We start from the raw sequence: 24,439 nt of genomic DNA on the forward strand, positions 1-24,439 counted from the left end.
CCTCTTCTTTTTATAAAGGGGTCGGGTTGGGGCCGGTCTGGGGGCAGGACCCCGGTCTCCAGGGCCAGGTAGGGTGCGGGGCTCGGGGCGGCAGGGGCCCCGCGTCCTGCAGCCCAGCCTGCACCTGGCCTGGGACCACGTCTGTTACTTAAAACCGGCTGTTTCCTGTGCGCCTGTGTCCTCCCCGTCCCGGCGGAGGGGAGGCCGGGCGATGGTCTGGGCAGGGCAGGGCAGGGGGCCGGACCCCGGCCGCACCCACGTCTGCACACGGGAGCATGTGCATGGGGCGTGTGCGTCCGCGGGCCGCAGTGGGGGGTGGGGGGCAGGGGTCGGGTCGGCCCCGGCCTAGCAGCAATAAGGCCCCTGGGTCACGCTGTGGCAGGCAAGTGCGGCCACTCTGCCCAGGGCATCCCCGGTGAGCGCCTCACTGTGACCCCCAACCCTGCTGGTCAGTAAATTCTCCAGAAAGCTCCAGCCTCCGCCTCTTCTTTCGCCTCTGGCTTGGCGGCCCCTTCAAACGCTGCCCCGCACGTGAGCCAAGAGGCAGACACTGAGGTGTGACGTCAGCGAGTTTATTAGGTTCCGGACAGAGCGCCCAGCTCAGCGGCGGGCGGGCGGGCGGGCGCAGGCCGTCGGGGCCAGGGCCCTTCTCCAGCACGGGGCGGCCCTCGCCGGCGGGCGGGCGCCTCCAGTCCCGGGCGCAGCCCCCCGCAGTGCAGGCACCCAAGGGCACAGTGTTGCGTGTGGGTCGAAGACGAGAGGGGCACCCCGGGGGGGCTGCTCTGGTCCCGGTCCCGGTCCCAGGTGAGGCTGGCCAGGCCCGGCTCCCACCCCGCTGGGCAGGGCCAGCTCCGCCACTGCCCCCGGGCCAGACACCTCCCCGGAGTGTCCTGGGCATGGCTCCGGCCTGAGCCTCCCCAGCCGAACCCACAGCTTGGAAGACCCCACGGCCGCGGCCAGTCCTGCAGAGGCCTCCAATGCTGCCCTCGCCCCGACCGGAGGGATATAAAAAATGTCGGGGGGTGGGCAGCTGTGCAGCACCCCGTGCCTCCTCTTGGTGACGTCCCGGCCAGTGAGCCCCTGGTGTCGAGGCTCTGCTCACTCGGTCCTTGCACTGGGGAGCGGGGGCTGGCTGCCCTCCGGCCCCGCTCCCTTTGCCTTCAGCCACTCCATCTTCTGCTGGTGCTGCTGGATGGCATCCCGGACCCGGGCGTCCATCATGGCCTCGGTGAGGACCCCGTCCTCCGAGGCATACGCCATGGCCTAGTGGGGAAGGGGAGAGCTGAGGCAGGGCGCCCGCGGCCACACAGCTGGAGGCCAGGGCCGACCAGGGATCAGGCAGCCTGGCTGGCCGCCCCCCACTGCCTCCCCCGCCCTGCCCACAAGCCCTTTTCCTGGAGCTGCGCCCCATCAGGATGGGGGCCGGCAGGAGCCACGTCCGGGGTGCTGAGTCCACCAGGGCACGCACGTGTGCCCGCACACACCCGCTCACGGGAGTCCACAGCCCAGAGCGGGCGCCACCCCTGCACCACCCACGGGCCCGGTCCCTCACTCCACAAGCTCCTCGGTGACTTTCTGAAATCAGAAAGCCCCAGGCTGGGGCTCAGGAAGCGGCCCAGCCCCCGCCGCAGACAACCAGGAGGGCCTTGCCTCTCAGACAGAGCTGCCTGCGGCGGCAGGGCCAACGGCAGAGCCAGCGCCACGCTGGGGGACAGTCCACTCTGACGTGGCCGGGATGGCAGGGTCCCCAGGCAGAGGGCATCCCAGAGGCACCAGCCACTCTGCTGGGGTCAGAGAGGCCCCGCCGGGCCCAGGCCCCGAACACTGAGCCGCCCAGGTCCCCCAGGACCTGCCTCTCACAGGGCCCCGCCGTCCGTGAAGTCCTTCCAGCACTTCAGGCCACGAGAGCCAGCCGCTGCCCGGCCGCTCTGCCCTCCCAGCACCCAGGACTCCCCGCCCCGAATCTGGACCGGCACCTGGGCGGGACACCGAGGTTTTGCTAACTAGGCCCCAGTACCCCACCTGCTCCCTGCCGCCCCACCTGGCTGGGACCAGGCCTGCTGTGAGGACGGCACTCAGTGCCCAGCAGGCAGGGCCCGCGCCGGTGCAGCTGCGTCTCTGCAGCCGTCCGGCGGCCTGGGCCCACGTGGGCCTTGGGAGCGCCCTCCCGTCGCCTGGGGCCCAGCCGCGCTCTCCACCTTGCTCAGTGCCCAGCCTAGGCCGTGAGGGGGCCTCCCGTGAGGAGCACATGGGCCCCGAAAAGCAGCAGAGATGGGGTGACCCCACAGGGGGACACCCCAGCCCGGGGGCCCCCGTGGGTCGGGCCTGGAAGCAGCCGGAGGCTTCGCTGGCAGGAAGGGACAGGGACGGAACCCGGATCATCTGGGCAGCAGTGCACCCCGAGGGGGAGGGCAGGCCTTAGTGACGTGCGCCCAAAAAACCGAGAAGGAGAAACCAGGGACTCGACCACGGAGAACTATGGCACCACCTCGACCGGGTGATCCAGCACCACACCCTTGATGCCATGTGGACATCAGGTGCCCCCGAAACGATGTGACCTCACCTCTGGGGTCTCCTCCCCCAAAGCCCGCAGTCCCAGGGCGATCACGAGGAAAACAGCCAACAAACCCAACAGGAGGAGCTGTGTGCGACCAGCACCGGGCCGGCGCAACCCTGCCAGGGTCACCGAACACAAGGGACGCCCGAGGACTGTCACAGCCCAGAGGGGCCCGAAGCGGCGGCACGACCAGATGCTGGGGCACCCGGTTGGGTCCTGGGGAAGGTCAAGTCCAGGGGAACTGCGGTGATGAGGCTCGGCTGCGGGTGCAAGGGGCCGGGCAGGGCCCGGCCGCTGTTCTGTGGACCTGCAGTTACTCAAAACCAAAGAGGTTTTAGAATGAAAAAAAAAAAGGGCCGCCCGGGACCCGCCGGCCTCACTGGCGAGGTCTGCGCTCGCTCTCACAGAACCGGTGCAGCGGCTGGCCTCCGGCTCTCCCAGAAGGCGGGGGCGGAGGCTTCCTGCCACCCACCCACGCGGAGGCCGCCGTCCCGGCCAGAGGCTGGACAGGGACCGGCAATCGCGACCAACACGCCTTGTAAGCACAGACGTCCTCAACAAAGCACCCAGGAAGGGCCAGCACGCGGCGACCAGGGGACCCTTCCAGGACTCGACACAGGAACATCAGCAGCCTCATGCGCGCCATCGACAGGATGGAGCTCGAAAGCCCACCGTCGCCTCGGGTGCGGCCGGAAGAGCACTTGGCAAAACCCGGCTCCCTCTCCATGAAAATGCTCGACAAACCAGGCAGAGAAGGAAACATCTTCAATATGAGAAAGGCCACAGGTGGAACACCCCCAGTAAACGTCTATCAGCAGTGAAAGCCTGAAACGGGAAGAAGACAAGGATGCCCACCCTCACCACCTCTATCCAACAGAGCACTGGGCCTTCTAGCCAGAGCAATAAGGAAGGGAAGGGGAAGGGGAAGGGGAAGGGGAAGGGAAGGGGAAGGGAAAGGCGAAGGGAAAGGGGAAGGGGAAGGGGAAGAGAAGGGGAAGGGAAAGGCGAAGGGAAAGGCGAAGGGAAAGGGGAAGGGGAAGGGGAAGGGAAGGGGAAGGGGAAAGGGGAGGGGAAGGGAAAGGGGAAGAGGAGGGGGAAGGGAAGAGGAAGGGGAAAGGGGAGGGGAAGGGGAAAGGGAAGGGGAAAGGGGAGGGGAAGGGAGAGGGGAAGGGAGAGGGGAAGAGGGGGGGGAAGGGGAGGGGGAGGAGGAAGGAAAAGGGTAAGGGGAGGGGAGGGGAGGGGGAAGGGGAGGGGAAGGGAAAGGGGAAGGGGAGGGGAGGGAGGGAAGGGAAGGGGAGGGAAGGGGAAGGGGAGGGGAGGGGAGGGGAAGGGAAGCAGAAAAAGAAAAAAAAGAAACAAAGGGACCCAGATTGGAAAGGAAGAATAAAATTGTCTGTTGTACTGGTGACACGATCCTTTACGGTGCAAATCCTAAATAATCCTCCAAGAAAAGGTTGAAACAATTCAGCAAATTTGCAGGACACAAAATCAACACACAAAAACCATTTGCATTTCTATACAGTACCAACGATCAATCTGGAAAGTTGAGAAAATGTTTCTCTCACTTTCCCTCTCTAAAAGTAAATAAAGTCTTCATAAAAGAAGAAAATAATTCAACTTACAATAAAATCAAAAAGAATAAAATACCTAGGAATTAACTAAGGAGGTGAAAGACTTGCACACAGAAAACTATAAAACGTTGCTGAAAGAAATTAAGACACTGAAACACAAAGGTATGTGTTTGTTCACTGGGAAATTTAATGTCACAATGTCAAGACTACACAAAGCGATCTAGTGATACAGAAATTAAAAAAAAAAAAATCCTTGAAAATTCATGTGGCATCTCAAGAGACCCTGAGGAGCCAAAGCCGCCTGGAGTGAGGACGACGAAGCCGGAGGCCCCGGGTCCCCGATGTAAAGCCTAGTACCAGCCGCAGAGATCAAACCCGCGTGGCCCTGGCAGACGGACAGACACGGAGCCCAGAGGGACAGAGCAGAGGCCCCGAGGGGAGCCTCGCACCCGCGGGCGGACGGCTTCCAACACGGCGCCAGGCCAGGAAGGACAGCGCTTTCAACACACGGCGCGGGGGGACCTGGGCGTCCACACGCAGAAGTCATGAGACCCTACTTCATACCACGTGCAAAAACTTCAAAATGGGTCAAATACCTTAACGTCTAACATCCAACTGTACAACTTCAGAGGAAAACACAGGAGAAAAGCCTCCACACGTGAGGCTGTGATGACTTCCTGCCTGTGGCACTAAAAGCACAGGTGGCACGTGAAAAAACTGATAAAGTGACCTTATCAGAGCAACAAAACTAAGGGCTTGTGCATCGAAGGACACGATCAGCGGAGTTCAAGCGGCACCCACAGAACAGGAGACAGGCTCTGCGAATCGCAAGTCTGATAAGGCGTTTACTCAGAACACAGAATTCCTACCCCAACAACAACGCCCAACCCAACTCAAAGGCCAACTCAGCGAAGGCCTTGAACCACCGCGTCTCCAGGAAGACGCACGGGCGGCCAGAAGGCCCGTGAAGAGCCACTCGGCATCCCCGGCCATCAGACACCAGCGCAGGCCACAGGACGGGCGCTTGGCGCCCCGCAGAGCAGCCGCGCCCAGACAGGCAGGGAGCAGCACGTGCGCGGCCCCTGGCGCGCTGCTCGGGGAAGGCGACGCAGTGCGCGGAGCGACCACGGGACGCAGCAACCCCGCTGCCGGGCGCGTCCCCACGGGGACCAAGGGCCAGGGCCTGAAGACACACTTGCACGCCCACGTGCACAGCAGCACCGCTCGCAGCCGCCGAGAGGCGAGAACCCCCCAGGGTCCGTCCGCGGGTGACGAACAGAGCCAGTCTCGCTCGCTCCCTCTCACACCCCCCCACCCCGGGAACACCACTCAGCTTTAGAAAGGGGGCTCTGACAGGCGCGGATGGACCCGGAGGACGTCAGGAGGGCAGAGGCTGCGGGACTCCGCTCCCAGGAGGTCCCCAGAGTCCGGCCCGGGGACGCGGTGCAGACAGGGACGTGGACGGTCCTGGAGGAGAGGATGGTGACGGCCCCCCAACCGTGCTAACGTGCCCGCGGTCCCTGAGCCGTGCGCGCGGGAAGGGCTGGGCGGGAGGGCGGGCGGCACGTCCCCGCAGCGGCTCCAGGTGGCAGCTCCGTGGCCGCGAGCTCCGCAGCGGGACCCAGGCCACGCCACAGAGGGCGGGCGGGCAGCAGGGGCGGCCACCACAGCCAGCTCTGCACAGAGGGGGGTCGCCACGCGCCGTCCCTGCCTCCCACACGCAGTGTGTGCTTCCTCCTCCCCGGCGAGGGGCAGGGCCACCTGAGACGACCAGTCAGTGAACGTCACGCCGGGCGCGAGGACCCCTGGGCCCCGGGGGCCCACTCGCTGCCTCCCACACTCGTGTGGGGTCTGTGGGCCCCCAGCGCTCGCCGGCCAGACCCACAGCGGGACCGTCACCTGGCTTGACCACCAAGGTGTGAGGAAGCGGGAGCCTGGGTCTCGGTGCAGACACTGAGGGGCAGGGCATGGCCCGCCGGTAGGGACTGGGTGCCTGTCCCCGGGAGCCCTGCCTTGCGGGGCTGCGTGCGGAGGTGGGGCCCCTGGGATAGTTCGGTCGGGGGGTGCGGCCGGCACGGTGGGGCCGGACTCCTGCAGGACCGGCGTCTGCGTTCGGAGACACCAGGCAGCCCTCTGCGCCCGCCCTGGGCCCTCGGCAAGACAGGGGCCTCGTCAGACCCGCAGCACGCGGTGCCCTGGGCTGTGGCATCGGTCGTGACCCACCGAGCAACGACTGTCCTGCACTTCGGGGGCTGCGGGCACCGCCACGTCACAGGCCTGGGTCCTGCGCAAGGACAGTCTGGGGCTACTTGTCACAGCAGCACAACCCAGTCCATTCCGACACGGCCCCGGCCCGATGCTCAGCTGGAACAGGGGTGTGCTCGCTTCACGGAGCGCGGTCATCTGAACGCGCCGGCAAACCCCCAGGGGCCAGGCTGCCACACAGCCTGAGGGACGCTGGGGCCGGCCTAGACCCCAGGCCCGCAGCCGCCGCCGCCCAGCCGGGGCGGACGCCCATAGGAGGCCGCTGGGCCCTCCCAGAGGCGGGCGGACTCTCGGGGAGAAACGAGCACCCCGGCCTGTGTGCCCCGAGCCACCCTGCGCGCTCCGTGGTCGAGGCTGCCCGTGAGACCACGGCGAGCCCGCCCACGCTGCCACGCCCCGGAACGCACCAGCAGGAGCGAAGGACCCTGCCCGCCAGCCCGCCGGGGCACCACCCTACGCCGCTCAGGCCAGAGCCAGTCCCGGGCTCCTCACCGCGGGCCCCTGGCGGGACCAGAGCCAGCATGTCGTCCCCCGGCCCCCAGGGCCTGCGGGGCTGCTGTGGCACCCGCCCTGGGCCCGGCTGGGACGGTCCAGCCGTGGCCGAGACCCTGAGCCCAGGGGACCGCGACGCCCACACAGCGCGAGGCTCGTTTCCAGAGGCCCCGTGTGACTCCGAGCCCCCGACCGGGACGGCCGTGATGAGGGCCCCGCCCCGCCCTGTCCGCCGCGACGGCACAGGCAGGGGTGGCCGGGTGGCCGGCGGCGGGCCTCGTCCCTGCTGGTGTCTTTCCAGAGAGGCAGCCCGGGGCGGGCAGGGGTGGGCAGAGGCAGCCCGCGCCTCCGCGACTCTGGGGGCCCCCGCATTGGTGGCGCACGTGCCCGCTCACCTGCCACGCCACAGCGAGCTGGGCGATCTCCCGGCCCGACATGCCCTCCGTCAGCTGCGCGATCTCTGAGCACTTCTTCCCGTAGTCAAACTGGGCCAGCCTCAGGCGCCTGGGGACGGGGGTTCCCGGGTGACGGGGCGCCCCAGGGCTCGGGCAGGACCAGAGGCCTGCGAGGGCCCCAGGACGCCCCATGGAAGGAGGGCGGAGCCTGCGCAGGGGACCCCAGGCACCACACGCCCGCCCTGCCTGCCCTGGTGGGCACTTGCTCTCCTCCCGGAGCCCACGGGGGAGTTCCAGGCGGCGAGGGGGGCGCCCCCCAGGCAGTGAGGTTGCTGGGGTGATGAGCGGTGGGGCAGCTGCCGTCACAGAAGGAGGGTCCCACCCCGCCCTGGGGCAGGGCCGTCTCTCTCACACCAGGCCCTGCTCCAGGCCCCAACCGTAGGGCAGCCACAACTGCGTGGGGGAGGGGGGCTGGCGGACGAGCGGGCAGGAAACCAGAGGGAGGGAGACCGAGGCTGAGCCGGAGCGAGGCTCACGCTGGGACCCCAGGCGTGCGCCGGGCCTTCCCCGGGGGTCTGGCTGGGGTCCAGGAGAACCACGGAGACCCACACCGCACAGCCTGTCTGGGCTGCCGCCCAGCCGGGCGGCCCGTGCGCAGCCGGGGTCAGGGAAGCAGCCAGGGGCACAGGGAGGCGGAGGCCCAGAGGGAGCTGGGGGCAGCAGCGCAGGTGGCAGACGGGCAAGTCCATCTGGAGCAGGAGCTGCTCGCTGCTGCCAGCGACAGCAGGATCCAGGCCAGCACCGCTGGGATCTGTCCCCAGAGACGGCGGAAATAGCCCAGCCTCGGCGCCGTATCTGGAGCGCCCCGGACAGAGCTGGCGTGCGCGCAGCCCGGACCCTGCGGAGGGCGCCCCCACCGGGGGGTTTGCGAAGGGGGCCTGGCTGCGTGCGGCGCAGGGCTCCTGGGGGCAGGGGGCTCAGGGCAACGCTGTGCCTGCGGCCAGACACCGGGGCCCTGGCGATGTGGGCCCGGCCGCGAGCTGGGACGTGTGAAGGCACCGCGTGTAACGGGGAAGGGCGGAGAGACTAGCCGTGCAGGGTGACCGGCTGTCAACTTCAGGAGCTGGCGAAGGGCTGGGCGCAGCGCGGGGCTGGGCAGGCGGACGGGTGCAGCGGGTAGCGAGGGCCGGGCCGCAGGGGGACCGGGCGGCCGCGGCGCGGGGCCGGGCAGGCGGACGGGCGACAGGGCCTCTGGCGACGAAGCCGCCCTCGCCCCACCCCGAGACCCTCACAAAGCTGCAGGGTGAGGGCGGAGGCACAGCAGGTGAACCAGGAGCCGGGGGGGCCGAGGCAGCGTTGGGGGTGGCGCTGGGAGGACCGCGGCGTGACCGGGTGGGAAGCGACGGCGGGCTGCCCGGGACACTTACTGCTTTCCTTCTGTGGCTGGTTTAAGAACATACTTGTCAAAATACATCCTCACCAGGCGCTCCCGCTCCTCTAGCTGCGGCAGGGTGAAGCCGACGATCTCGTCTATGCGGTCGTTGACGGCCCAGTCGAACTGCTCGGGCTGGTTGCTGGCCAGGACCAGCATGAACCTGCGGCCGACGGACAGAGGGCGTGAGGGGCTCCAGGGCACAGGCGGCTTCCTAGCAGACTGTCCCGCCAGCTTTGTGAGGCCCTGCCTCGCCTTCCGCCGCCCTCCGTCCAACAGTTCTGCCTCGGCCCGATCCCACGCTGCCCCGGCCGGCGGCACAGGGTGGCTGGGGAAGCCGCGCTGTGTGCGGGGGGACAGGGGCCCGGGGGCTGAGACAGACCTGTGCCCTGCCAGCCAGAAGCCGTTTCGGGGCCGCGGTTCATCTGAGAAGGGCCCTGCCACCCTCAGCCCCCTGCCCCACCCAGTGCAACTCGGCCGGGACACATGCCCCTCCAGGTTCTCAGCCACAGCAAGTCAGGGTGACATGTCTCACCCCCTTGGAGGCCAGCCCCCCTCAGGGGACAGGAGGGGCCTCGCAGATGCAGAACAGTGTGACCAGGGGAGTGGGAGGGGCCAGCCCACGCCCAGGGCATCGGTGCCCCAGGGTACCCGGCTGTGGGGCCACCGCCCTGACAGCCCACCTCTGGGTGCAGCCCGAGGTGCCAGGGACAGCGACCTTGCCGCCAGCTCCGCCCGACTCCCGGGAAAGCCTCCTCAGTGGTGCCCAGGCACAGAGCAGGGACGAGGGTGCGGACGCAGCCGAGGCGCCGCGGGCACTGGGCCGGCAGGGGCCTGCCCGCTCCTGGCCCAGCCCGGCAGCAGCAGGGTGGGCAGAGGCCGTGCCTCGGTCTCCCGCCGTGGGAGGGTGCTGTGCGGACCGAAGGGGCCGAGGCAGGAAAGCGCTTTGCGCAGGCCTGGGGCCAGCGCGGCCCGTACTTGCTGCTGTGCTGGCCCGTCCGGTGCAGGAAGGCATTCAGGGTGGCCCTGAGGTCCTCGCTGATCCTTTCCTGCAGAGGCAAGTTCCAGCATCGGGCACGAGCCGCCGGCCCGAGCGGCGGAGCGCAGCGAGCAGCCCCCGGGGACCGTCACAGTGAGCAGGGGCCCCGACGCAGGGACAGCACCGGGTTCGCGAAGAGGCTGCAAAGCGCCACAGGAGCGGCTTCTGCTTTTCAGGTGGAATTTTAAAAGCCAGCCCCACTGAGGAGCAGGCACGGGCCAACCTCGGCCACAAGCATCCCGAGAGCGGGGACACGGCCGGGCCCCAGGTCGGCCGGAGCCCCCCCACACGCCCAGGCCGCCGCCCGACAGCGCTTCCCCAGCACTCACGGTCGCTCGCTTCCTGAGGAAGGCGTCTGCTTCGTCCACGAAGAGGAGGAGGCTGTGGAGGCAGGGGCTGCGTGAGCGGCGGGAGGGGGTCCGGCACACGCGCTGCCCCTTGGGGCGGTCGGGTGCTCAGGGACCACAAGCACGCGCCGCCCTCAGCTCTTTGGAAACCCAGCCCTCAACCCGGGACGAGGCATCAGCCAATGCCAGCGTCAGGAGAGCGGTTGGGACACACAGGACATCCTGCCCTGGCACTGAATGAGACACCTGGCCCCCAGCAACCGTGCTGTGGCAAACGTCGCACCCCACCGGCCACTGCCGGGCCACGGGGACACAAGGACAGGCTGCAGGGAGAGTCAACGACCCCTCCCAGCAACAGCACGGTGGCCGCTGGGGCGGAGCTGGGCGTGGCAGTGCACACACAGAGCGGGGGCCAGGAGGTGCCCGCTTACCCTCGCCGGCTGGTGCTGGCCCAGTCGAAGACCTTGTGCATGGCGGTCACACCGTCCCGCCCCATGGGGGCCACGTCCCCGCCTGTCATGATGGCGTAGTCCATGCCCGAGTGCAGCGCAAGTTTCTGGAGAGAAGGTGGGGGCGGGCTGGGGGGGCCAGCAGGGCCTTTTCCTCCCTTGAGGCAGGCGAGGCCACGCCTCCCCGTCTGGGGGCAGGCGCCCGAGAAGAGAGACGGCCCGAGGGGAGGGCTGCCCCCCAGCCCTGCCCAGGGCGCCCCGGCTGACGCCCCTCACCTTGGCAAACAGCGTCTTGCCGGTCCCGGGGGGCCCATACATCAGGACGTTCCTGTACAGGCTGCGGTTCTTCTTGGTATTCCTGGTCGCAATGGCGATATCCCGCACACGCGCCTCCAGGCTGGGCTAAGGGGACGGGGCGCTCGGTTGGGGAACGCCCGGCTGCCAAGCCTGTGCCTCCCGGGCACCTGGGCCCGCGTGAGAGCAGCGCCCGAACCCCCCGCCCCCGCCGGCAGCGCCACTTACACTGAGGACCACGCCCTCCAGGGCGTCCTGAGGGTGACTGAGGAGCCGCCTGCTGACCTGCGGGGGACGGACAGTCAGAGTCCTGGGGCCTTGGCCCAGCCCACCGTCCAGTCGCCAGAGCTGGGGCAGCCAGCCTGCCGCGCAGGCCGGGAAGTACCTAGGGACACGGCGGGGCGGGGCGGGGGCGGGGCGGGGGCCGGGCGGGGCGGGGCGGGGGCAGGGCGGGGGCGGGGCGGGGCGGGGCGGGGGCGCTGCACACAGGCTCACTGGTGGCCTCCCTCCTTCTCCTCCTCCTCCTCCTCCTCCTCCTCCTCCTGTTCCCCCTCAGTCCCCGCGCAGCCCCTGGGAGAACACGCCCCCTAGAGTCCACACGGGGCAGGACGCCCCTTTGGTGGGTGGGGGGCGGGGCAGCGACACAGTTACTTCCAGCAACTTCTCTTACAGGAAAAGGGCACACGGGAGTCCCAGCAGTTTGTAAACACCTTGGAGTCCACCCATGGGGACGGTCACACCAACAGACCCAGAGGTGACATGGTGTCTAGGGTGAGGCTCCCCCCAGCGCAGGCTCGGATGGACCCCCAGGGACAGTGTCAAGGAGGAACAAGTCAGAGGCAAACCCCACAGGCAGGAGAAAATGGACAGTGACTGAGAAAAGGAGGGAAGGAGGGCTCGGCGCTGGACGCGCCGTGTGGGCCGGACGCCCTCCAGCGGGGACCGCCGTCCCCAGCCGGGCCCCTCACCTGCAGGGGGTGCCGCAGAGCCTCCAGCACCGAGATCCGCGACGTCTCCCTCACCAGCGAGGGCTTCCCCAGCCGGGCCTCGATGTACCGCCCGGCCACCAGCGTCGCGTTCTTCGCAGAGTAGACCCCAACGGCCAGCAGCGTCAGCCCCGCCACCTGCAGCCGGCAGGCCAGAGGGAGGCGCGTGACCCCGCCCGCCCGCCCACCGCCCCGCGGTCGCCCCGAGCCCTCGCCGCCGCACCCCCTCCTGGGCCAAGTGCCTCCGGCAGAGGCCGCACGGCGCGTCTCCGCATCCCGCCCCCAGCAGCCTCGGCGTTGCGCCCCCGCGGAGGGCGAGTCCCAAGGAGAGCTCGACCCGAACTGCGACCCCGGGAACACTGCCGGAGGGTGCGCTCCCGCTGGGCCGGGGAAGCGCGCCGCCCACAGGAGCCCCGCCCGGCGGCTGGAGGGCAAACCCGACGCCAGGGCGGGAGCCGCAGAGGGCCTTCAGAACCAAGGCCAACGTCTGCAAATGGAACTAGAACTATTCCCCACAACACACACAGCTGGGCCACGGCAGGGAGACCGTGGCCCTGAGGCCACGCAAGCCAGGTCCTTGGCTGGGAGGGTGAGAAGACGGGTCAGAACCAGCAACCTCACGTCGCCCTGCTTCCCCCCGCCCCTCCCGCCCTCTGCGAGTCCGTCCGTCCGGCGTGGAAGATGCGCAGCCAGTTCACGAACAGGACAGACAGCGCGGCGGGCGGGGGCCCTGGGACCAGGGCGGACTCAGAGACGTAACCGGCACACACGTCTCGGGACCCTCCTGTGAACGAACTGCAGCAGCGTTCCTGGATCGGCGGGCGAGGTCTGGGCCGCTGAGCGAGACCACGGAGAGGAGTCGGCTGCCTAACGCACGACAGACTGCCCAGGGCAGCAGCCGCGCAGACGGGCGGAGCGCAGGGCCAGCCCCCCACCTGCCCCTCCACCTCAGCTGGGCTCCCCTTCTCCCGGTGCCCTGCTCAGTGGCCCTCGAGGCGGCTCCACAAGGGCCCCGGAACAGAACCCGCCCTCCCACGTGGGGTCAGCGTCCAGCCAGCACCGGAGAGGAGGGCGCGGACCATCAGGAGCCCAGGCTCCTGGAGCCGCCTCCCAGGTCAGAGTAGCCCAGACCCGGTCAGAGTAGCCCAGACCCGCGGGAAGCACAGCCACCTGTGCTCCGCCCCCAGGCGCCTGCCTGCCCCGCGGGGCTCTGCTCCGATGGACCCTCAGGGCCCTCTGACCTCCCACAGACAAGGTCACGACAAGGGCAGGACGGTGCTGGACCTGCAAGTGGGCAGTGAGCAGCAACCAGCATGTGTGCTCGGCCAAGCCCCAGGGACGTGACCTCTTAGACCCCGCCCTCACTCCCGCGAAGCTCTCGGTGGAGCTGGTGAGCAGGTCCGCGGGCCCCAACCGTGAGGCGTGAGGCGTGAGGCGCGCCTGTTTCCTCTGCAGCTTTCGGCGCAAACGCCCCTCGCTGAGGCCGTGGGAGGGCTGAGCGCTGCACGCAGCCTGGGCCGCTGCCTCGACCCAAACAGCCCAACTTTGTCCCAGGAAACGAGGCTAACCCAGAACCACCGATTCCTTTAAAACGCTAACCGGTCAGCGTGCCGGCCAGCGCCGACCTCCTCACATGACCGCTCCCCTCACCAGCACCGCCGCACAGAGACGCTCACAGGCTCCTCCCCGGGACCCCGTGTCCCCAGGTGGCATTCAGAGCACGACCACAGCAGCCCTTGTGAGCCGGGCAGGGACACCGAGGACGCGGAGCCAAACCTGCAGTCCCTGCAGGACACCCTGCGCCGGCCCCCGCTCCCGTGAGCCCTCTGAGCAGGGGCACGAGGGGGGTGGGAGGGGCGCCTTGCGGGAGGCAGGGCAGGGAAGGAGCGGACGCAGGGCGGTGGCTGGAGCTTCGAGCCGGCACCCCTGCCTCCAGGCGGCCCTGCCCGGGAGCCAGAGGGCCCGTGCCGAGGGCAGGGGCCCCGGCACGTCACTCTCAGCAGCCTGTGTGCGCTGGGACAGGAGCCGTGTCCCCCACGTCGCGGGCCCGAGGCAGACAAGTCCAGGGGCCGTTTCAGAACCCCCGGCCTGACCAGCTGCAAGGCCCCCGGACGAGCGGCTCCAGCTGTCCTCCCAGGACGGCCCAGTCCCTGCTGCTTCCCTCGGGGTCAGGCCTGACCTCGCCCCACCCTCCGTCCCCGAGCGAGGCTGGAACTGTGTCCAGGAACACGGGTGCCCCGGGCAGCCAGCTCCTCCTCACCCGCGGGCGGCCGTGTTGGGCATCTGCGTGCGTGCTCTCGGGCCCCGGGGCCCTGGGCCTCGGCCTGGAGCCTGGCGCAAGCAGCGCCAGGGAGCGGGGTGCTGCCGGCAGTTCCTCACTGAGGCCCCCGCCACACAGCTCAGCGCACAGATGAAGGCTCTCGAGTGGGGGCACCAGGCTGACCCCTGCTTCCCACTGACAGCAGAACCCCGAACAGAAGCACCGTTTGAAGGGGGCTCCCCAACAGGGCGTCTGACTGGTCCCCTTGTCTCAGGTGGGTCCCGCCGCGGAGGCTGCCGACCGAGAGCAACGGAAGACGAAACCCGAGCAGCCCCTCCCCACGATGCCCTCCCCCGACACTGCCCACACTGACCCCCTTGTCCCAAGCGCCCGATCCTGATCTCGGGGCTCCGTCAAGCCGTGTGTGGTGGGGGCAGCGGGGGGACCAGCAGCCACCACCTCATGGGACAGGGACGAGACCCAGCAAAGGCCCCCACAGGCCCCGTGGTGGCAGCGGTGCTTACCGTGGCTGTCACCTTGTCCCAGTCTGTCACAAAGGCACGGAATCCTTCTCCAAACAGGGTGCCGGCCGTCCTGCGGGGGAAGCACCGACGTGACCAGGAGGGACCTGGGCCTGTGCTCGCGGCCGGAGGGAGGCCGCCCCGCCGTCAGCACGCTGGCCGCGTCCCCGCAGGGCCCAGGGCACGGCCGCACCTGATGGACTCCAGGACGGTCTGGCGGCGCTCAGCAGCCCGCAGGCGGATCTGCTCCCGGATGATGTCTGCGTTCTCGCGCTCGGCCTTGGCCCGGGCTCGCGCCTCAGCCTCCGCCCTCAGCATCTCGTTCTTGTGCCGCAGCTCCATCTCCCGCTCCACGGTGGCTGCCTCGGACAGGCAGGGAGCCTGAGTCCAGGCCCCCGGGCCCCGGCACCCCCCTCGCAGGAGCGCGGCTGCGTGGCAGGACAGCCGCCCAGAACGCCCTGCCCGCCGGTCGCTGCTTCACAGCCCGGCTCAGAGGGCAGAGCCGCGCCCGCAGGTCTCGGGAGGCGGGCTCAGGCGCCCGCCCGCCCGCCCGCCCGCGCACCCTTCCCCAGCCACAGCCGCCCCGGGCCAGCGCTGAGGACCTGCGCTCAGCGCCCCGGTCGAGCAGCCCGCCAACCTCGCCTCATGGCCTCCTGCTTCTGCACAGACTCCTCCTGCTTCCGTAAGTTCTCCTCGTTGAGAAGTTGCTGAGAAGACACGAGAAAAAGGGAAAGCTTTCAAAAGGAGGAAAGAGAACCCACCTGCAAGGTGGCAGCTGCAGCCGCAGGAAGCAGCCACCACCCCAGGGGCCCCGGCCCAGGGCGGGCAGGTCTGACCGCCGCCAGGGACACGCACGGCCGCGGGGCCACGCTCGTGAGCCCCGACTCCCGGCAGACGCCCTGGGTTTGCCTGTTAGGGTGAGACGCTGAGGCACAGACATCTGAAAGCCCCAGAACCTGTCACGGCCAAACCCCCGGCCCCGGCGGCCACACAGCAGGGCCGGCGGGAGCCCGGAGGCATGTCCCTCCTGTGTGCATGCGCCTGGGCCCGCGTGTGGGGCCCAACCCTGGCGCCCCCAGGGCCCAGCAGGACCCACGTGGACACAGCCCGGCCCCCCACCTGCAGGCCCGGGGACCCACCTGCTGCTTTAGCTGGTCCTCGTAGCGCTGCCGCGCCAGCCGGTCCTGGTACTGCGCCCTCTGCGTGGGGGAGGGCAGCGTGAGCACGACTCAGCCTGGGGGCAGGTGGACCGCCAGGAACCAGCACGCGGACCCCGGCTGGCTAGGCCCTGGGGCCCTGGAGCCACCGCCAGGCACCCCACCCCCGTGCTGTCGGCCAGCACACGGGCACAGACACAGGGGCTCCCGGGACACTCAGCACGGGGGTGCGGGGTCCTCAGGGCTATGGGCAAGGCCCCCGCAGGTCCTGGCGGGTCAACAAGAGACCCTGGCCGCCCCCGGGCCGCTCCTGGTCACCCAGGCCTCCTGAGCCCCCATGGCCCACGGTGCTTACAGCCTGGTGCTGCCGCGTCTCCTCGCTCAGCGTCTTCCTCCGCTCCTCGGCCTGCACCCGGATCTGCTCGCTCTTCAGCTGCTCCACAGCGGCTTCGTACTCCTGCGGACACGCGGACACACGCTGCTGAGAACCCAGCCCCGCTCGGCCCTGCACAGGACTCCCGCTCGAGCTCACCCTGCGGGGCCAGCCCCACCCGCTCCTGGGGGCGCCCGGCGGGGGGGGCACATCTGGGCACAGATTCTGCCACCAGAAGGCACCACGCGACCAAGGCCGACCCCTGACCTCTCTGTTCCCTCCAATCCACCACAGAAGGAGCCCCCGCCCCCGCGCCACGCCCCTGCCCCCCCCAGCCTCTGCCCCGCCCCCACGGAGCCCCCACTGACCTTGATCTTGGACTGCTGCTCCAGCTGCAGCGTCTGCTCCTGCATCTGAGCCAGGCTCAGCGCCTCCTTGGCGTGGCCTGCGGGGGCGGGCAGACGAGCCTCAGGACCCGCGGGCGCCAGGGAGGCCGCACTCTGCCCACCGCCAGGCGCGCGTGCCCACCCTCCCGCTGCGGCTGTGCCAGCGGCTGACACCTGGGCCTGCCCCGCCCCAAGAGAAAGCCCCTCCGCCCCGTGCCGGGCCGTCCCCCGGGGCCCCCCGACGCCCCGAGGGCTCCCTCAGAAAGGCCGGCCCTGCCCAGAGCCCGGCGCGGCAGGCCTCTCCCAGTCCCACGGAAGGCCAGCCGTGGCTGCCGCCCGGCTTCCCACCGTCCACACACGCCTCGCAGGCCTCCGACTCGTCCCCGACCTGCTATCGAGCGCACGCAGGCGACGCGCGGGGGACGTCAAGGAGGATTAAATCGGAAACAAGCCCCGTGCCCTTCACGGAGCCCGTGTTACAGGCGCACGGGCGGCGGCACCTCCCACGCGCACTCCCCTCAGAACCCAAGCTCGCGTCTGTCTGCGTTTGGGTTCTGGAGGAGAGACCAACCTCTGGTCCCCTTTCGGCTGAGCAAGACCAGCTCTGTCAAGCCCCGCACAGCCGACCCCCGAACGCCACGGGCTTGAGCTTCGCGGGCCCCCTCCCACGCAGGTTTTTTCCAATAAACATGCGGTCGGTCCTCAGCATACGGGGGTTTCCCCTCCACGGACTCAGCCAACCGTGGGGGCGGGGGGAGAACAGCGTTTGACCCAAGGCTGGAAGCCACACACCCGGGGGCCGACTCAGGCTGGGGGCAGGTTTGCGACAGGGCGGGACAGGGGCAGCCCTACTGGCTGCGCGGTTCAGAAGTCCGCTGGGGTTCACGGGACTCTCCCAGCTCGCAAAACCCTGGGAAGGAGGCAGGGCCCCAGGAACCCAGCGTGAGATGCCACCATGTTCCCCGTCCACCCCTCTGCTCCTCACTCCTTCCGTCCCCCACGACCCACTGTACTTTTTGAACTTCGAAGTAGGCTGCAGGCCCTGGCACCCATGGCCCGCTGCAGCAAACATGTCATTAACTAAAGAATGACCTCTGCTCAGAGTCCGGGGTGGGGGGCTTGAAATTAAATGGCCACTGTGTGCACACCCCACGCATGGGAAGAGGTGGGAGCCCCGGTGTCCGCATGGCCTGCTGGGCGTGCGGTCTGGCAGGGGTGTCAAACCACAGGAGCCCCTTGAAGGCTGACCCTGACCAAGGCGGGCAGAGGGCGCCACAGACGCGGGTGCCGCAGGCCCTGCACACTGGGACCGAACCCCAGCCCCTGCGCCCATTTGCACATGTGACCTCTGGCCAGCCAGGCTGACCTCCGAGCGCCTCGCCTGACAACAGAGCCGGTCAAGCCAACTCCCCCCAACTCCTGGAGGAGAAAGCGGGCTATTGCCCCACACGGGCCTGGCGCCCCGGTGCCCCGCTGACCACAGGCTGCAGCTTCAGTACTAACCGCAGCGGTTTGCCGCCCTAACGTCACTCTGCACCAGGAGACGGGCCCTCCAAAGGGGCAGCCACCACGGGCAGGGTGCTCTTTTAGGTACCAGCCCCCCGAGTGCATGGGCAGAGGCGGGAGACCCAGGACACAGGGCGCACCAGGGGCCTGAGGGACAGAATGGGGGTCCCGCGGCGAGGAGCCGCTGAGGACGGCTCTGGTTGGCTGAGGCCAAAGCCTGCAGGCGCTGCTGCCTGGCGCTGTGTCCGCGGACGATGGGCTTGCAGAGGGGATCTGGGACCCAGGCGTGTGAACCACTCTGGGAAGAAGGGCTTGGGGCCAGGAAGGGGTGGGCGGCCGGGGAGAACCCTCTCCCAGTGGCGGCAGTGCGGCCAGGAAGGACGGCAGGAACAACCACGAGTTAGAGCCCAAATCTGGGACAATCACCAGAGGTGGGGACAGAGGAAGGGCTGTAACTCCAGGTGGTGGCACCTGAGGACTCCAGAGGACATGCTGCTTGGTGGCTACGTGCAGGCTTGGAGGTGGGAGAACAGAGGGAGGCCCTGGGGAGCCAGGTGGAGGATGTTCTGGGGCAGGAGACATGGGAGCAACTCAGAGGCAAGGGCGGGCGGAAGGAGGGAGGTCCCGACGCTGCCCCCTCACGCACCCAAGGCCCCCTGCACGGCCTGTGTAACCACGTGGAGGGGGGCAGCCAATAGTCAGGGGTCACCTTCTAAAAGCGGGAAAACTGTGACTTCCTGGGCTTGGTAAGCGGGTGAAACCCTGCTGGAGCTGGGGCAGAACGGTGCCCCCCAGCGAAGCCTGTCGCAGGAAGCCACGTCACAAGCCACGCCCGTCATCATCCAAGGGGCTTGGACGCCCAGCCACCGTTTCTCAACCCAACCCGATGACTGAAATTCCCTAGAAAACCTAACACACCGAGCTGGGGTGAGCGTGCCCCAGCGAGGCACGACAGGCTGGCCTGGGCCTGGGCCTGGGCCTGGGCCTGGGCCCGGGCCCCCGGGGTCTCAACGTTGTGCAAGCCCCCTCTAACATCTGAGAGCCAGGCAGGCCCAGAAACCTCGGTTGGACACTCATGGAGCCCCAGGGGAAGGGTGGGCCTGAGCCACAATGTGCAGGGAAGTTTCCGCCTAGACACCTCCGGGGCTTCTCTGTAGGATCTCCTTTGAAAAGAGAGCACTTCTGCTTAAACAAAAGTTTGAGAGCCACTGCTTTCTTTCAAGCAACGTTTATTCGGCATCTTCTAACATCCAAGCTCTCAAACACACTACAACTCCCAACAAGGGGTTAAAGCCACAGGAAACAGGGAAGTGGGGGAAAGATGTGGGCTGAGTGAGCGCCAGTTCCGCCCCTACGTGGAGAGCCCTGGGTCAGGAAGACGGTCAGGCTGGGCCAGGGTTGCCCGACTTGTTTCACAGACCTTGTCTCCCGGAAAGCTAACGTAACCCAACAATAAGTGCAAGTCTGCCAGATCCCCCTTCAAACCGGTGGCCCTCCACCATCCTTCCCCCTTCAGTGGAAAACTGCCAGCAACCACCACAAACAGATCCCTGCTCTGACCACGCCTTGGCCGGTCCACGTGGAGGCAGCGAGAGGGAAAGGAGCGCCTGCACACGGCGCGAACTGAAGACCGGAGCCCAGCCCCGGAACCTGCTACCTGCAACCTCTCAAAGTCCTCTCTGCACCCGGTGTCCTCACCTGAAGGGCACGTGGCAGCTGGGCAGGTGCCAAGGGCGATAGGATCCCGAACCTCCCCGTCAGCACGGTAGCTGGGGCACACTCACCCCTGGAGGCCAGTTTCCTCGCCTGACAAGTAGGACTGTCGACAGCCATTTGCCACGCCATGGCTCAGACGACTAAGGGGCTAAAGGTCCCCGAAGGCCGGCATGCCAGGCGCTCGGCGCACCGGCCCTCCGCGGAGGAGCCCCCGCCCCGCCCTCGCCCCCGCCCCCGCCGCCGCACTCACGCGAGTGCTCCAGCTCGCGCGCCGCCTTGGCTGCGCGCTCCAGGCCCGTAGGGTCGAAGTTGCTCCATTTGTCCTTGGGCCCCGGTCGGTCTCCAGCGCCACGGTCCCCACCGCCCTCAGCTCCAGGCTTCGCGGGCGGCAGGGGCAGAGGTGGCCCCTCGCCTTCACCCTTGGGGCCCTTGATGCCGAAGAGCCACGACATAGCCCGCGAGCGTCGCGTGCCGCAGCAGCCTCCAGGACCCGAAGCCGAGCCGAAGCGCGCGACTCGGAGGTCTCCCCACGCGATCTGAGCCGGCGGTCAGAACAACTGCGCAGGCGCGACACACGCCCCTGCTCCTGGGCGACGGAAGCTCGTGAGGGCCCCGTCCTGGGTGCGACCCTCGGATTGGCCACGATGACCATGGCGTCATCGGCGCCGGCTCCGCGATTGCCTGAACTTGCTCTGGGGGCGGGGCGAGACCCCTGGTTACGGCGTTCGGTCAGGGACAAAATTCACTGGCTGGGACGCCTGGGAGCCCTGGGATAAGTTAGTTCCAAGTAGCAACGGCGTCCCGTTGCTACGGGCGTCCGCAGCGCTCCAGACGTGGCGGTAGCCGAGCCGCAGGTACCGAGAGAGCAGAGGGTTCTTGATGTGCGGCCTGGACGGGAGAGACGGCGAGAGGAAGAGCCTGCGGGAGGCGGCTGACCCGCGGGGGGAAACCCCACCCGGGGCGCGCGGCGCGGCCTCGACACCCAGGGCCGAACCGCCCCTCGGACTGCCGCCCGCGCAGACTCACCCCCGCGGCCACGTGGCCCTGGCGCCCCGCAGGCGGTGGCGAGGGGACGGAGCCTGCGCGCGGCGGGCGGGCCTGGGGCTGGCCCGGCCCCGGAGCGTGAGGCTGCGCTCGGTACGGTGACACGAGGGTAAAAGGCCTGCCCCCGCCCCCGCCCGTCCTCCTCTCGGTCTCGGCCAGGCACAGCGGGCGGCGGTTGTGTGACTCTTTGTGTCACTCAGAAGGGGCTCGCAAAGAAGGGGGACAGGTGCCAGATCACCGACCACGTAAGTCCGCAGAGGCAGAGCAGGCGCCCCGACGCCCACAGAGGGCGCCCTGGCTGGAGGGCGAAGGGTCCTGGCTCCCGTCCCTGCCTGGTGAGGACTTTGGCTTGGGACCTTCCGCAGGCCACGTGCTTGCTTCCTGGACAAAGGGGCAGGCGGGACCTCTCGGGACGGAGGGAGACGAGGCTGGACAGAGGCCTGCGTTGCTGTGGGGCGGACCTTGTCCAAAGGCAGCGACGTTTGCCTTTGGGCCAGGACCCAAGTTGCCCCTTCGTTCTTTCCTTGTAGAATCGCTTTTGTTCCTGGAGTTACGTGGAGTGAGTTTCCCCACTAGATGGAAAACAGTTGTAAAAACAGGGAGCGGGGGGGATCCAACGACAGTTCTGTGATTTTATTCCCTCCAAAATGAAGAGAACCACCGAGTGAGTTTTCCAGCCAGACGCCCCCCAGCGGCCGTCAAGGATTTCGCGGACCCGCCGCCGACCGCACCTCCGCAGGCGATGGCCCGCTTCGCCGCGTCAAAGGCCCGAGGCCTCGGCCGCCCGCCCCGCGCCCACCGGCCCCTCTCTAGCGCCATCCACAGGCCGCGTTCGGCACTCCTCTGCACTTTTATATAAGAAAGAATCTAGCTCTGCATGTATAAAGTCGGTTTCTAAAAAGCACATCCGACTCATTTAACTTTTTTTAAAAAAAGTGTTGTAATAACGATGATGTCGGATGAGTACTGGACTGTCAGGGTGATCACTTCATAAGTTCTATGAATGTTTAACAGTCTCATCCTGTACCAGCTGGTAAATACGCGGTCCCTCACAAACAACACCCCCCCTTTTTTTTTTACTACAAAATCTGTTATTACAAAATCATAAGCATGTAATTCTGTAACATAACAATATCACATCAAGCACACCGTATGACATTTTAGGTGAAATGTTCAAACTAAAACTATAAATTATTACACCCATATTATTACCCTGCCAACCACACTCAAGCAGACATTCCTTCTGCGGGACCCTGTATATAAATGTTCAATCACTATGCTGTACACCTGAAGCTAATATGATGCATTGGCAACTGTCTTTGAAATTTTTTTTAAATTAAAGGAAGGGTTGGCCCTGGCCGGGCAGCTCAGGTGGTTAGAGCGTCATCCAGATACGCCCATGTTGTGGGTTCCATCCTCAGTCAGGGCACAGACAAGAATCAACCAATAAATGCACAAGTAAAGGGAACAACGAATGGATGTTTCTCTTCCCCTCCCTCCGGGTTTTGTCTCTCAAAATCAATTGGAGACCGCACCCCGCCGCTGGGAGGGGGGGGATGTCTTACAATCCCAAGGTGACGGCACCTGCCCGCAGCGTCGCTCAGCGCCGCTAGGGGCGTCCACCCGCCCTTCCCCAACCTGGTGACGTCCTCGCAGGACCGCCGGCTGCGGAGTGGCTACGGGCCCCCAACTCGAGGCCACGCCCAGGGAACTGGGAACGGCTGCGTGCCTCGGAGCGAGTCCACTGAGCTGCTGGCCACCGGGAAGAGGTGGGGAAAGAGGCGCGACCCACTCACTGGGACAGCAAGAGTGCCAGGGAGACCCACGAGAGAGCACTGGGCCGGCAGCGCGAGGCTGGAATCACCCGAGCGCCAGGTCCCAGCTGCGTTGGCAGCGTGTAAGGCTTTCCCTCCTCTTCCAAGAGGCTCGGCTCACTCCGCTGTTCAGAGGAAACTTGTTCTCAAATGGCAACACTTCGGTTTCTCCTCCCCGGGGTTCATTAGGAACTACCCCGGGTATTGTTTTTTGGAGTTTTTTTTTAAAGCATTGATTTAAAAGATGCACATCAGTTACCTATTTCACAGCAAACTGCAGTTTGCCTCGGACACACCAGTGTTTCTCTTTTGAATGCATGTCCCTTGCTCAAACTGTTCTTCGCTTCTATCCGTGGCTCATGAGCTAACTCGGCTGAGGGTTTTGTTTGTCGCACAGCTTTAGTAGCCGGTCCATTCGCCACCCTGTGTAGATTCTGCTTAATGTACGTTCCTTTTGCTTAAGCATTTGCATGGTTATTAGTGCTTTGAAGTCGGTGTTTCAAATGCACAGATTATAAACACCGAAGAAAGAGCAACTCACCAAACGCCACCTGCCAAGGACTCCTCAGATTTTTCCTAAGTCTGTATGTAGACTTCAGTTCTGCCTTTTCTGTAAGCAGATCCAAACATCTGGAAGAAAATGACTAAGACTGTTTGCGTCTTTGTATGTATTTCTTATTTTATGTAATAAAGATTATTTTCATTAACAAAAATAATAATAAGATCAATTAAAGAGTGTGTGTCTGTGTGTGTATGAAGGGTTGCTCACTATCTTAAGATTTAGGTCGTTTTTGCCCTGGCGGGCGTGGCTCAGTGGATTGAGTGCCGCCTGCGAACCTAAAGGTCACCAGTTGGAATCCCAGGCAGGGCCCAGGCCTGGGTTGCGGGCCAGGTCCCCAGGATGGGGCACGAGAGGCAACCAATCTGTTGCTCTCATTTTTATGTTTCTCCTTCTCCCTCCCTTTCCCCCTCTCTAAAAATAAATAAACAAAACCTTTAAAAATGCTGAGGATCCCAAATTTTATTGGTCTGAAGAGCTTGTGCAGGGTTTGATTCCATGATGGACGCCAATAGGGAGTCTAGAGCTTCACGCACCAGATGAAGAGCCACATCCAAAATTGGTTGAGAGATGATTTCCTTAAATGTGGCTTAAGCAGGATGGACGCATAAAACTCTCCCTTGAAAACAGATAGATTTTATCTCTAGACATAAAGGATGGGATCTGGAACAGCGATTGTTTTCACTGGTTAAAGCTGTAAGGCCATGAGTGTTAAATAACACAAAACCTTCCCCTGACTCCATTTCTGCTTCTATTTCCGCAGCCAGTGGCAGGGATTCCCAGGTATCCCTGTGTTTTTTCACAGAGCCCAACATAACTCTGCAGAAAGTTTCACATTGTAACACTGCCTGTCCCCGCTGCCTTGTGAACGGAGCTCCCCCTCTGAGGCTTTGCAGTTGGCCTTGCACTGGATGTTTAGGGGCGGATGGGAATCTACCTCAGGTCCGGCAGCTGAATCATTTTTATATGCTCATCGCCTCTTTCTGGTCAACAAGGACATCAGATTCGTCTAATTAAACTAATTCCAAAGAGTAGAGAAGTACATCGACCTCGACGAATTTCAGAATACTTGTTACAATTAAAAAATACATAAAAAGATTTGTTCTGCAGGTAAAATGGACAAATCTTAACATTGGAATTGCAAGTATGTGAAGGAGCCAGAACCGGTAAACCAGGTAACCAAATCCATTTTTCCCACGCCTGGAAACTGCAGCGGGAACACCCAGCCAGAGGGTCTCAGGCCCCCGTGCGAAGGCCTCAGCGCTGTGTGCCTATG

At 66.0% G+C, this 24,439-nt stretch overlaps 1 protein-coding gene across 1 annotated transcript; it reads right to left on the reverse strand.

The window, feature by feature from the left end:
* Window positions 1-568: 568 nt before the first annotated feature.
* On the reverse strand, window positions 569-20,295 carry LOC129078675 (ATPase family AAA domain-containing protein 3). The gene is made up of 16 exons (XM_054583534.1): window positions 19,997-20,295; window positions 16,507-16,583; window positions 16,121-16,222; window positions 15,748-15,807; window positions 15,246-15,315; window positions 14,802-14,967; window positions 14,612-14,681; window positions 11,810-11,965; window positions 11,070-11,126; window positions 10,824-10,949; window positions 10,530-10,654; window positions 10,081-10,132; window positions 9,691-9,761; window positions 8,708-8,875; window positions 7,281-7,389; window positions 569-1,263 (listed from the first exon to the last, which is right to left on the reverse strand). The coding sequence occupies exons 1-16, from the start codon at window positions 20,196-20,198 to the stop codon at window positions 1,099-1,101; spliced, it is 1,776 nt and encodes a 591-aa protein (XP_054439509.1). The 5' UTR covers window positions 20,199-20,295; the 3' UTR covers window positions 569-1,098.
* Between the last annotated feature and the right edge of the window lie 4,144 nt (window positions 20,296-24,439).

This window comes from Pteronotus mesoamericanus, unplaced genomic scaffold, assembly GCF_021234165.1.
Source record: "Pteronotus mesoamericanus isolate MK-2021 breed Mesoamerican mustached bat unplaced genomic scaffold, CSHL_Meso_final contig_1193, whole genome shotgun sequence".
In the NCBI taxonomy this organism is placed as follows: domain Eukaryota; kingdom Metazoa; phylum Chordata; class Mammalia; order Chiroptera; family Mormoopidae; genus Pteronotus; species Pteronotus mesoamericanus.